Source organism: Urocampus carinirostris, chromosome 17 (assembly GCF_059441175.1).
Source record: "Urocampus carinirostris isolate Australia breed hairy pipefish chromosome 17, RoL_Ucar_1.0, whole genome shotgun sequence".
Lineage (NCBI taxonomy): Eukaryota > Metazoa > Chordata > Actinopteri > Syngnathiformes > Syngnathidae > Urocampus > Urocampus carinirostris.
In genome coordinates, this window is record NC_142365.1 from 28,674,516 (window position 1) to 28,688,176 (window position 13,661).

The 13,661-nt window shown below is 37.5% G+C and overlaps 1 protein-coding gene across 3 annotated transcripts in view; it reads right to left on the reverse strand.

The window, feature by feature from the left end:
• Window positions 1-6,378: 6,378 nt before the first annotated feature.
• sgcd (sarcoglycan, delta (dystrophin-associated glycoprotein)) overlaps window positions 6,379-13,661 on the reverse strand; it is a 317,590-nt gene continuing 310,307 nt past the window's right edge. For all 3 annotated transcript variants that reach the window (XM_088321491.1, XM_088321492.1, XM_088321493.1), the window contains one exon: window positions 6,379-7,494. In XM_088321491.1, the coding sequence (XP_088177617.1) occupies window positions 7,309-7,494 (186 nt within the window). In that variant the 3' untranslated portion in view covers window positions 6,379-7,308. The remainder of the gene's footprint in view (window positions 7,495-13,661) is intronic.

Genomic DNA, 13,661 nt, shown 5'->3' on the forward strand with positions numbered 1-13,661 from the left:
CATCTAACAAAATGCCCAAACAAGAAACCAGAAACGAAAAAAAACAAACAAACCTGGAAATGGAAAAATACATGGAGTAAAATAACAATGAAACCACAAACCAGAAACAAACTAACCTGGCGTCACAGTTGTGGAAATATCTTTTTTATTATAACCAGGATGAAAATGGCAGAGGAAACCAAGTATGGTGTACAATCAGTTGTATTTAAGGGGCTAGGATGATTAGGAAAAGGGGTGTTGAAATTGGACAAACCTGTGCCCAGTTCCAAAGCCGGTTAGGGCCCTCTGGTGGAAGAAGTCTTACTATACCTTGCTGATCTTCATCCCTGAAAGCGTGTAGGTCGGGCCATTTCAGTTTTAAGTACTCTTAAGTGATGTTTTGATCCATTAGGGGCTTTGCAAGTGAAATGCCTTGCGCCAAACGTGTGGCCCTGTAAGCCATGATGGCCTTTTTGGATCCTCTTCCTTCCTCAGGAGTGATTCTGTTCCCACGGTTATTTTAGCTTCTGAATGTCCCTGATAGCTGGACCTGCTTTTCACGTGTTTGAAGTCATACTTTCTGGCGAAGTCAGCAAACTCCAATGACGCAAATTGAGGACCACCATCTGTGACCAGGACCTCCCCGACACTATGACGTACAAAGATAGCTCTGAGCTTCTAGATTACAGAGGCTGGTGTAGTGAGGTGAGTTATTTCTAATTAGCGTGAGAAGTAGTCCACTACCACCATGTATCAAGCTGTGGTTCACTGGTACTGATACGCTCCCACCCTTTGCCATGGACTGGCTGGCAATAGTTCTGTCATAAGTGATTCATCTCCTCACCACCAGTGTTGGGAATAACGTTGTTATAAGTTATGCTGTTATGTAACTGGGTTATGTTTTTCAGTAACTGTAAAATCTAACTAACACCATAATTTTGAATAAGAGATTGTTCACATTTTCAACTAAATGCGACCTGTATGCTATCTCGTGTGACTTCTATGCATCTCCTGTGTGAACGCCATAAGTGTACCGCATGGGCAGAAGAGGCTGTGTCACATGCAATGCGCTCATTGTTTGAGGAAGTACTCAGGGATGCTATCGGCGGAGCTTATCAAGCAATTCGAAACTTTTTGTGCTAGAGTTGACCCCCAAATATTAATTAAAGTCAAACCCCCCCCTTTTCCCTTCATTGAATGTTCGTTTTGTTTTCTTCTGTCATGGTTGTTGATTTATCCGCTTTGTAACAACCATCGATGATGTGCAGGTCGCATGTATTTGTTTTGTCCGTTCACACCGAAGTCGCATTCCAGAAGATCAGATATGTATCTGATTTGGGACCACATATGAAAATGTTTGGTCTCATAAAAAAGCAGATATGTGCCGTTTAGAGACACTTAGATCGGATACAGGTCACGTTCGTGCAAAAAAAAAATCACCTTTGTTTTACAATATTGCTTTACAACTGACTTATGTTGTGAACAAAATACTTGAAGTATAGTAGACTATGTCATTGTGGTAAGAATTAGATTTTATTTAACAAACTCACTCTATATTGTTTAGCACTGATTTGTTATTTTATTATATTGTTTACTGTTCATATTTGTTGCACTTTAAGTGTAGGATAAATCTGTTGCTGGTAAGGTGCATTAAATAGGACAAGGTTCTCTATCTACCTGTCTGTTCTTCTCTATTCAACCGACCCAAATATCGCTCAGAAAATGTCAGATTGTTTGACATCCGGCTACTTCTTTTTAATGTAACAGAAATATATGATTTCCCTGGTAACTAGTTACTTTTACTATAGAGAAATTCAGGCACTAACTCATTTACTTTTTGAATGAAGTAGTGTGTTAATACAACTAATTACTTTGTTAAAGTAACGTGCCCATCACTGCTCTTAACACAGGCAAAATTCATTCCGTCTATTGCTTTCAACCAATATTTCCATACCCTTGTTATAAACCTTTACATTCACATTCACTCATTCTCGTCAGAAAAAAGACACAATTCCAATGATGAGCAGAACCACTCTGAACAAATCCTTTTATTTTAGCACTGTTAATAAAAAGTCCATAGGATATCAACTTTTGAACCGAAGAAAACAAGCCGGGTGAAATCCAACATTTAAATTCATGCCCTGTTTTCTTTCTCTGTCTTCTTTTGTGTTTGGGCAGAAAAAAACAACAACAAAAAGGTGAAAAATTTAAAGTAGCACACATTTAAAACCACTCAGCACACTTAAGGTAAGAATCCAAAGACCTCAGGCCATGTACACACAATCACGCACAAACAAACACTATTGTGAATAACTGAAAATGAATTAAATCAAATCACGTGAAATAGCGCGTTTCCTCAAACAGTACCCATTTTGTTACAAACATCACTCCGTGTTGTATTTTAAAACACTTGTCACTCATTTATCATCTACAGCCATAGCCTGTAGTCCGGGGTAGGACACACTTTTTAGTTCTAAAATTCTTTAGGTGGGGCAACCTAGAAGTAAAAACAATGATTGATTTGATTTTAAGTATCCGTCATTACTCTGTCTGGAACATGTAATGAAATTGGTTTTGAAACAGTAATGTTTTAAGGCAAATGATATACTGTATGTTTGATGTTTGTGAGTCATATACAGATAAATACAATAAGCACAAATTATGTATGAGCTTGTTAAATTCCACTAATAGGGACCATGGTTGAACTCGCTTAAAACCTATTTGAAGCTACTTGCTTTGCAGCTGTTAATTACCGTCATGATCGTTCTGTCACCTATCCAATCTAGTTGGTGCACTATTCATCTTTTCTTGTCTGCTCAATTTTGATGAAGAGGTTAAACAAAATTAAAAAATAAAAGCTGTGATGGTACTGTCTGTTTAATGCACGGAAGCTTCACTGCATGCAGTTCTGGACTCTAACTGTGCAACTGGGAACATATGATATTCATCCAACAATGTTCAATGCGGTTTGAGCGTGCCATCTTTCAGGGATATGCGGGCATTGCAGCAAAAACAAAACAATTATAAGTAGTATTTTTCAACATTTTTATCACCCAAGAGCAAAGCGAGAATTGTCATTTGAGAAGTATGTATACATATCTGTTTGTTTGTGTTTCTGTCCAATCAAGAAAAGAGGGAACAAATTTAGATATGAACATTACTTTCACAGGCAGTCAGGTAGGTTACCCTTGATGTGAAATTTGGGTTTTGCTGTTTCAGCAGCTTTACCAGAAATGCATCATACTCTCCGAGAGCAGAACAAGTTTGGCAACTCTCAATATGGGTGATACCCAAATAGCGCACAGCCATCCTCATATTTTTACTAATTTTGTTCAGCAGGCCGGATTCAAAAAACTTAACAGGCCGTATGCAGCATGCGGGGTGTAGTTTGCCCACACCTGCGGTAGCCTGTTATCGCGCCTTTTCTTATTAGGTTATTCTTTGAGGAAATATAGTCAAAATCAGGTGCACATTCTTCATTTGGCTTGACCTCTTAAGGTCTTAGAATACAAATGGGAAAAAATGCAGAAAAAATGAGAATTTTGTGAAAATGAACACGATGGGCTTCTTTTTGCAACGAGTGTGGGGCATGAGTGCAACTCCTCCTCGAACAAAATGTGTAAGAAACAAGAAGGGCTGACCACAGCTGTAAAACCGATGCAGTCCAAACAGCATACATACAATGAGCCCAGGGAGGGGGGCCGAAAATGCTGGCACAAAAGAATGAAAGAAGAAAAAGAAGCGGGGACACTTTGGCACAAGAGATGTTGATTTCACAGTCTAGTAAATAACATTTTTTTTTTTTGCTGGAACATTCTTTGCAGCCATCCCTAGGGTCGCCCGTACAGCGTAGTAATTTGCCGAAACATACAGTCTGCACACTCAAAATTCTTCAGGCTTTAAGCTTTTCTTTTGTTATTTTCTCATTAATGTTTAATGGATAATTTTGGGGTGCTTGGATCTGAGATTTCACAGCTGCCAAGTTGGGGTGAGTCATGCTTGAGTGGCCGGAAATAGAAATATTGTCCAGGGCTTAAAAAAATGTATTAGACCAACCTGTTATCAGAGTCATGCTTTAATGCGCTTGCTTTTAAAATTTCCAAGGGCTCTGGTGTGCTGGTCAATAAATAAATTCCTCTTTTTTTTACTCCCATTTTGGTCATATATATATATATATATATATATATATATATATATATATATATATATATATACACATATACAAAAGCACACTTCCATTTGCCTCAAAGATTAAAATTTAACGTGCTATAATCCAGTGGTCGGCAACTTTTTCTGTACCATGGACCGGTTGTATACGATTCAGTGGTACCCCTACTCATGAATGTCTCTATATATGAAAGTTTCAGGTTACCAAGTTCCTGAATGGGAAATGATTACCTCTGGTAACAAAGGCGTTTCAGGACAGGAAGTCAAAAATACAGTACAGTACACGCTGTTATTAGGTTCTCCCAAAGTTTTCTGAACATATTTGCCTGGCACGGGTGTATCACAGCATGCTCTTTGCGTCATCATCACAGATCAGAGTTCAGAGACGAGGAGGCGGAGGGGTTCGATAACGCTCAGTCGGACCCATCATTTAATCAGCCCAAATTAAAGACATTTTAGCAAAATTCCATAAAGTCTCAGAATTTGTGGAAAGGAATCACCCAGAAGAAGTGTTTACAATTCGGACTATTGCTAGTGATCAAATGGAGAATGTTAGCGTTACAGTTAACGATAACGTTTAGTGTGGTAGTTGCCAACCACTGCTATAATCCACACTTCAAACAACCCCTCCCACAATTTTCTTTCTTTAAATGATCCACAAAGAAAACTCCTCAACACGTCCGAAATAAACTACTGGTTGTCATACATTGTCCTACCATGTTGGAAACAGGATGTTTTGACTGTGTGCATTATTTTATATTGAAATGTTTAAAGTAGGGGTCACCAACCTTTTTGAAGATAATAGCTACTTTTTGTTACTTAATAGGCTACAATTTTGATATTCATTTTTAAAATAACGTGATATCATGTTATTACTATGTTATTATTATTTTATTACCTGTTCTAATGATTAGAAGTAGGGTTCAACTAGACTCAGTCAACCAATAAAACATCAGTGAATTGCATACATAATTAAGAGGCTAATTTGTTTAAAACATCATACATTTGGAATAATTCATTTTGTATTTAAAGGGACATAGTGTATCATTAGGCACCTCCTAGTATTACAAAAATTTCCGTTCATCAAAAAAAACAAAAAAAAAACACTCAACATGTTTTCAAATAATAGGCAAAATACATGAACTTTGATATAAACATGTATTTTATGAAATACTAGAAGGTCAAGAAATTATCTTTTATTATACATAACATGAGCCTCACTGACATGGAGCTGGAATAATTGTCCACCTTCTTGCTGCTATGGGTACCTTAAAACAAAGCTTGGACAAAAAAAGGCGAGTTTTGGTTACTTTGAGTCTCTGTAGTTTGTATTCTTCCTTGTGCTTTTTAGCGCTCATTTTCCGTAGCATGACACAATACAGCCAAATCTAGCTATCAGATAGAACAGCTCGCCAAATTTCCTAGAAAGTCATAAAGACTGGTGAGCTATTTCAGTACCGCCTGTGGTCCACTCAGGTATGCCTAGAGGGTTAGGGTTACAAGACTTCCTGGCTCCCATTGGCTGGTGACCCCTGATTTAAAATACCTCGTATTTTACTGAAAAATATGACACGCTTTAATCTGTATTACAGTGGTACCTCTTAATGTGAGCAACCCTACACTCCACATCTTTGGTTATACCTGTAGAGTACCTGTATTCTTCTGGACGCAACCCTTCACATTTTGTTGCAAGACCTTTTTGTGACCTTAACCATGAAAAGGAAACAGTAAGTTATTTACGGAAAAAGAGAATAATGACAATTGAAAAGTAGCAAGAAATAAGAATATGAGTGTCATATTTGTGTAAGTGACTAAGACAATGAGGAAAATTGGGAAGCAGCGAGTGCAAATCACAAAGGCACAGAAGAATTTACACAGCGCTTCGCTGCAATACTTTCTGAAGGAAGTTTTATACCTGATGCAAAAAAAAACAGCAAATAGTAGGACCAACCAGAGAAGCTGGCATCTACACAGGAGATTGGAGGGTTAGGAGGAAGTTGAGGCTTTCTTTAAAAAAAAAACAGCAAAAGTGTCAACTGGTCGTGTGACAGCCTTCTTTAAAGACACTTTCGGACTCTTGTTTGATTTTGGAGGAGAATCAGAGACAAATCTCCTTGGATATATATATATATATATATATATATATATATATATATATATATATATATATATATATACATATATATATATATATATATATATATATATATAGATTAAAAGATCGGTAGAAAGTGATAGTGTTGTGAGTCAAGCTTAAAGGGCTAAAGAAAATTATGAATTATCAAACAGGCAAAAATACAATTGTTCTGTTAAAAAAAAGTGTGTTTGCGTTCGTTTAAAGTCACTGCGTACAATAGCGTACAATAAGTGCTTACGTACAAGCAAGTGTCACCCCTCCCGCATCTCCACACACACCTTCATTACGGAGACTCGAGTCTCCCCATGATAAGTGCTCATAATAAACTCGCATTTCATTTTGTTCTCATGATCTTATTACTGTACTTATATGTTTGATTATAATTTAAATGTGTTTTTAGTGATCAAGACAATGTCTTTTATAGCTATGTAGGGTTCACTTAGATCCTTTTGTGAGCTTGGGAATGCGCCAATCAGTTTTAATTAAGTCTTATCAGGACAATTTGCTCATTGAGCAATTTGAGCTACGAGGATAATCCTGGAAGGAATTGAGCTCATATGTAGAGGTACCACTTTACATAAAAAATAAATTGCATGACATCTAATACATTTGTTCAGCACCTCGTGTTCCAATATATCCTTGCAAACAGATAAAAATAGAGACAGTAGAGTCGGTGAGGCTTGGTAATCTCCCTACAAGTTCTTGGCTCTGAGTTCCTTTAATTTCCGAGTTTGTGTGAGGAAACAAGTGTAGCACTTTTGGGGCGCGCAATTTCAAAATAATTATTCTTCTTGTATTTTCAGGATGGTATGTCTAAAATAAGTATTTGTCAATCTTGTTGTTTGAATCATCTCAATGTAGAAATTGACAGAATATGATGTAATAAATACAATGTCCAGAGGGTACCCTACCCTCATATCTTTTAAAAAAAAATACGGACTAGGGTCTTGAAGATCAGTCCAAAGGACTGTTCGGTGTGAGACTCTGTGAGTCTAATGTCTCTCTTAATGTGGTGCTCAATTGTCCTAGAGGCAGAAATTGTTGCTGATTTGGCAGGTGGATCCGGTGCCGGCTTGGGAGAGGAAAAGTCTCCCGTTGGGGCAAACGCACACCTCGTAGACAGTCTGCCTGGTGCCGGATGACGAGGCGCTGGAGGACGCCTTACCCTCCGGGAGTCGCATCAGGCGAATCCGGCGGGCGTCTAAGGAGATCTAAAAGAACGGACATAGGAAAAAAGAACAGGATAGTAAGAATCAAAAACAATTGAATTTTAGGTTGGGTTCACACTTTCGATTTTTAGGTGAAATCTGATGTTTTTGTGAGATCGTTCACATTTCCAACAAAATGTGATTTGAGTGTGACTTGATCTTTCTGTGTGAATGCCGCAAAAGTGTCCTGAATGCGCAAAAGGGGACATTTAATGACAAACGCAATGCACTCATGTTTGCGGAAGTACTCATGGATGCTAACTTCTGAGCGTTGTTCCCCCAAATATCAATTGGATTAAACAACTTGCTTACCCCAAATTGAATGCTCCCTGTGTGGTGTGATTTGAATGTAAATATTGTGACCTATTAGGGATTCTATAGCTTTAAGAATTAACTTGAGCGACAAGTGGTGTATCCAGTTTTATACGATTAAATCTTAGCTGTTTTGGGTGTAAACCGTTTGGTGTATGTTTTGTTCCGATGGACTTTGACAGATCGGGTACAGGTCGCATCTGTGCAAAAAAATCTGATTTTCCTGCAGTGTGAACCAAATGTGTTTAGAAGACATTGAAACTTTAGACATCACCTCCCAAAAGATTCCAAACAAAAAGGACAGAAATGTAATAAAGGAATGTTTCAGGTCTGGTCTGTTTATCTGTCAAAATGATGAATGAAACATGTCCCTTCAGAATTTTATCTAATGGTTGAATCAATCAACTGTTACAAAAGACTGAATCTTTTCTTTCTTTTGGTGGCTGCCTGAGTATTCAGATCATGTCACTTTCTCTGGTGGTTTTAGAGTTCTTTCAATTTACTGTATGTTCCGCACCATAAAGTGCACCGGACTATAAGGTGCATGGAATTGCACAAAAAATATGAAGAGTGCCTTATTTGTGCTTTGGATGTTCAACGGGAATTCATCACTATTCACAAATGAAAAACTTTGGATGCAACAGGAATCAAACAGAGGTTGCGGCGTGGAGTTGATCAATTTCACTTGACCACTAGGGATACTGACAACACATTAAAAGGCATTACGTTTTATTTAATTACACCATTTGAGTCACGGGGCCGAATTGGTGGTGTTATGATTGTCAGACATTAAAATAGTTTGTGGTTAATCTGCACAAGAAAGGCAAATTGGGAAGTAGTTCTATCTTTCGGCACTGAATGAAGAAAATGGCATTGTGGGAAGTAATTCTGTCGACCTTGAAAAATGAATAAATACATTCCCACACATATTCAAAACGTTTGACACATATGATGCTTTGTTTTAGCTGAGAAAAAAATTAACAACATTCCCTCTTCTTTAACATATTTGGCAGTTACTAAAATAGTTGGATAATGAGATAAGACCTAATGCTTTTTCTTGTGTTGTTTGTATTGTATTCCCAGGAGTGAAGTGGATAGCACCCGACGCTGTCCACGTCGCGTTCTAAGACACTGAACCCCTAATACCCCCAATAAGCAGGTTAGCGTCTTACATGGCTGCAATACAATGCCGCTGTTGGGAAATGTGGAGCACATTGTAAAGCGCTTTGGGAAGTCATTGACTTGAAAAGCGCTATATAAATGAAGATCATTTCAGATCTTTTCATTTTTGGGGCCGATTCCCTTTGCTTATGCAATTGTGAACAACAATCCATAATCGCAGCGGACTGGAAGACAGGACTTGAATATTTTACCAATTCGATCACTATAGCCACCAAAATGTATTGACTGATCAATAATTGGACAGATATGGAAACACATTTCCAATTTCGTCCACAGACAGGTAACACCAGATCTCAAGGCGCACTTTCAAATTTTGGGTGTAAAATGCTCCACCCCCTACGCAGCCCGTAGAAGGAGGGAAACATTTCCTGCTCTCAGTTCTGTTTTGGGTGCTGAGAAAGACAAAGGCTTCTTGGGGCACTTGCTTTCTTTTTTTTGTGTTTTGACCTTCTCTTCTTAATGATTTTGTTTATTATTTTAATTTGCGTACTGCTTACATAGTTCCCTAGTGTCCGAATTTAGGGATGGACGCTAACGCATGCTGCCAGATGTCGGCCAGTAAGAAAAAGAAAAAAACTGCTGTTTTGACACCCTAGTTTGGTCTCGCCGCCGAATGCTGTGTACTTGGGACTCCACAATTGCTACTCGCAATCTTCCGCCCAGAAAAGGGACTCTTTTTCCTGCTTGACTATTCTGTTTTTTGTTTTTGGTTAGCCTTTTCTTTATTTTCCTGACCCATCTCAGCAGACCAGTTTTTCCTCCTGATTAAGAAGTGACCTGAGACTCAGTTTAGGGCGAACGTTTTTTTTCCTCCATCTTTATTTGTTGACCTACAGTGAAGAAAATAAGTATTTTAACACCTGGCTATTTTGCTTTTTCCCCACCTAGAAATCATGGAGGAGTCTGACATTTTTGTTGTAGGTGCATGTCCACTGTGAGAGAGATAAACTGAAAAGGATAATCCAGAAATAACAGTGCATGATTTCTTTACAATTTATTTGTGTGATACAGCTGCAGAATTCTGACCCTGGAAGACCTGTTAGTCCGTCCATTAGAAGTCCACCTGCATTTCATGTAGCATCCTGAATCCGATGCACCCTTTTGAGGTCGTTAGCTGCATAAAGACACCTGTCCACCCCATACAATCACTAAGACTTTAACTTGTAAGATGGCAAAGAGCTGTCCAAAGACAACAGAGAAAACAATTGTACACCTCCACGAGCCTGGAAAGGGCAACAGACCAATTGCCAAGCAGCTTGGTGAAAAATGTCCACTGTTGGAGCAATCATTGGACAATGTAAAAAGCTAAACATGACGGAGTGGAGCCACATGCAAGATATCACCTCGTGGGGTCTTAATTATTCTAAGAAGGGTGAGGAATCAGCCCGGAGCTATACAACGGGAGTTGGTCAATGACCTGAAAAGAGCTGTGACCACCGTTTCTAAGGTTACTGTAGATAATGCACTAAGACGTCATTATCTTTATTTATCTATATTTAAATCAAGTTGTGGAGAATTTCAATAGTTATTTTGTAAATGTTGGACCAGAGCTCGCTGCAAATATCCCAGAGTGCAGTGGTAAACAATTTGAGTCACTAATAAAAATGAACTCCAAGACCATGTTTTTATCTGGGGTTACGGAATCAGAAATCTTAGACGTGGTTAACAACTGTAAAAACAAAACGTCTATGGATTGTTTTGACATCGATATGGTACTAATTAAGCAAATTATAAACAGCATTGTGAAACCATTGACCTACATCTGTAATCTATCATTTCTAACAGGCACATTTCCAAATCAAATGAAAATAGCAAAAGTTATACCAATATACAAAAATGGGAACAAGCACATTTTTACAAACTATAGACCGGTATCTCTGCTTCCTCAGTTCTCTAAAATATTAGAGAGACTTTACAATAATAGACTAGAACAATTTGTAGATAAACATAAATTGATTAATGAAAGTCAATATGGTTTTAGAGCAAACAGATCAGCAACAATGGCAATTATTGATGCAGTAGAAGAAATCACCCACAGTATAGAAAAGAAGAGATACGCAGTCGGGGTATTTATTGACTTAAAAAAAGCATTTGATACCATTAATCATAATATACTAATAAAAAAACTGGAAAGATATGGCATCAGGGGAGTGGCTTTGAAATGGATTCAAAGTTATTTGACGGGGAGGAAGCAATATGTAAAAATGGGAGAGTTTTCATCTGAATATTTGGACATCTGTTGTGGAGTACCACAGGGTTCTATCCTGGGACCAAAGCTATTTAATTTATATATTAACGATATTTTTAATGTTTCAAAACTATTGAAAATAGTAGTATTTGCAGACGACACTAACATTTTCTATTCAAATGATAACTATATGGATTTGGTAACTTGTATTAATTGTGAACTAATTAACCTAAAAGTATGGATGGATATAAATAAATTATCTTTAAATTTAAATAAAACCAAAGTAATATTCTTTGGTAATCGTAAGGCAAATCAAGATTTAGAAGTAAAAATGGATGGTGTCACAATAGACATTGTATCAGAAATTAAGTTTTTAGGGGTCATAATAGACAATAAATTAAGTTGGAAAACACACATCAGACACATACAAACAAAGGTATCTAAAAGTATTTCAATAATTAATAAAACCAAAGTTCTTTTACATTATAATGCATTGTATTTATTATATTGTTCTCTCGTTCTGCCATATTTAACATATGGTGCAGAAGTCTGGGGCAATAATTACAAAAGTTCACTACAGCCCCTTTTTATCCTTCAAAAACGTGCAATAAGAACCATACACAGGGTAGGATATCGGGATCATACCAATATTTTATTCATGCAGTCCAATTTATTGAAATTGGATGATTTAATAAAATTTTTCACTTCACAACTGTTATTTAAGGTCAACAAAAACATAGTGCCAGAAAACATACAAAGATTATTCACTCGGAAAGAGGGAAATTATGACTTGAGGGGCTGTGGTGAATTCAAAATCCCAAAGGTGAGAACCACCAGGAGAAGTATGTGTGTGTCTGTGTGTGGAGTCAGACTTTGGAATAATTTTCAAAATGAAATCAAACAATGTCCAAATATCCATGTGTTCAAATTTAAATACAAAAAAGCATTACTGGCGAAATACAGAGATGAAGAAAATGGGATATGAGGGAGACTGGAAATACTGCACTTCAAACTATGGCTAACTTGTTGTTATTGTGCTATTATCACATCAGAACTGTTATAAGTATTGTGTTTATTTTTATTGATATTATCACTGGTGCCGCAGTGACATTATGCGCATTATGACGTTGAGGGATGGGTATTGCGAAGATTAGTGTATAAAATATGTGATTATTGTAACTATTATAATTATTGATATCAGACCTATGTAATAAGTATATCCATGAGATTTTGTTGTATTGGACACAAGAGGAGCTATCTATAAAATGTATTTAATAGGGAAGATAAAGGGGTAGGAAAAATAAGCATCTGCTTCTGACTACCCCTTTTCGAACATGTTGTGTGACATTATTTCGTTGTTGACTCATTGTTTTTGTCCTGTTTTTATTTTTATGTTCGAAATAACGTTTTTAATTCATTCATTCATTATTTGAAATCATGCATGGCACAAAAGGTTCCATTGCTTAAACCAGCACATGTCAAGGCCCGTCTTAAGCTTGCATATGGCCATTTGGATGATACAGAGGAGTCATGGGAGAAGGTGGTAGCATCATGCTTTGGGGGTGTTTTTCTGCACATGGGACAGGATGAGTGCACTGGATTTAAGAAAGGATAACTGGGGTTGTGTATTGTGAAATTTTGGGGAACAACATTTCCTCAGTCAGAGCATTGAAGATGGGTCATGGCTGGGTCTTCCAACAAGACAATGACCCGAAGCACACAGCCAGGAAAACCAAGGAGTGGCTCCGTAAGAGGCATATTAAGGTTCTAGCGTGGCCAAGCCAGTCTCCAGACCTGAAACCAATCGAATAACTCCATGTTTCTCATTTACAAGATTGAACTAAAGCGAAAGAAAAGGGAATTAGTATGAAGCGTGTTGTTGTTTTTCTTGTTTCCAAATCCAAGTCCAAACATCCACAAAACATTGAGAGTGTGTGTTGTTCACAAAATAACAGAATGGATGGACATGTAGGTCAAGTAGAAAAGAAAAGGCTGTCTCCTTAAAAGCCGAGTTCTAATTCAACTCAGCCCTGCTCCTCAAATTCTCTCTGTCGACCTTCTTTTCTCTTGGATTGCTACTCCGGCCGACGTCTCCTCGGTTTACTGAAATTGCTCTCCAAGCAAAGACAGATCCTGGCCGCCCCCGTGAGCAATTGCTCTTCATTGGCCTACGCAAAGACACAGATGTATCTCGGGACCAGCTTACTGGCTAAAAAGCTCCTTAGACAAATTTAATTTTGATTTTTTTGTATGAAATGGAGCAGAAATTATTTTCAAGTACTGTATTTTCCAGATTACAAAGTGCACCTGGTTATGAGGCGCACCTTCAAAAATATTTATAATTCCACTACAATGTGCATGCATACATGCCAACATATGGACAAACAACAGCAAAAAACATGTGCTTGTTTAAGACTGGTAGACAAACTATCACCAAATACAGTAATCCAAGCAGTTTATTCATTCACAAATACTTTTACTTTTACTT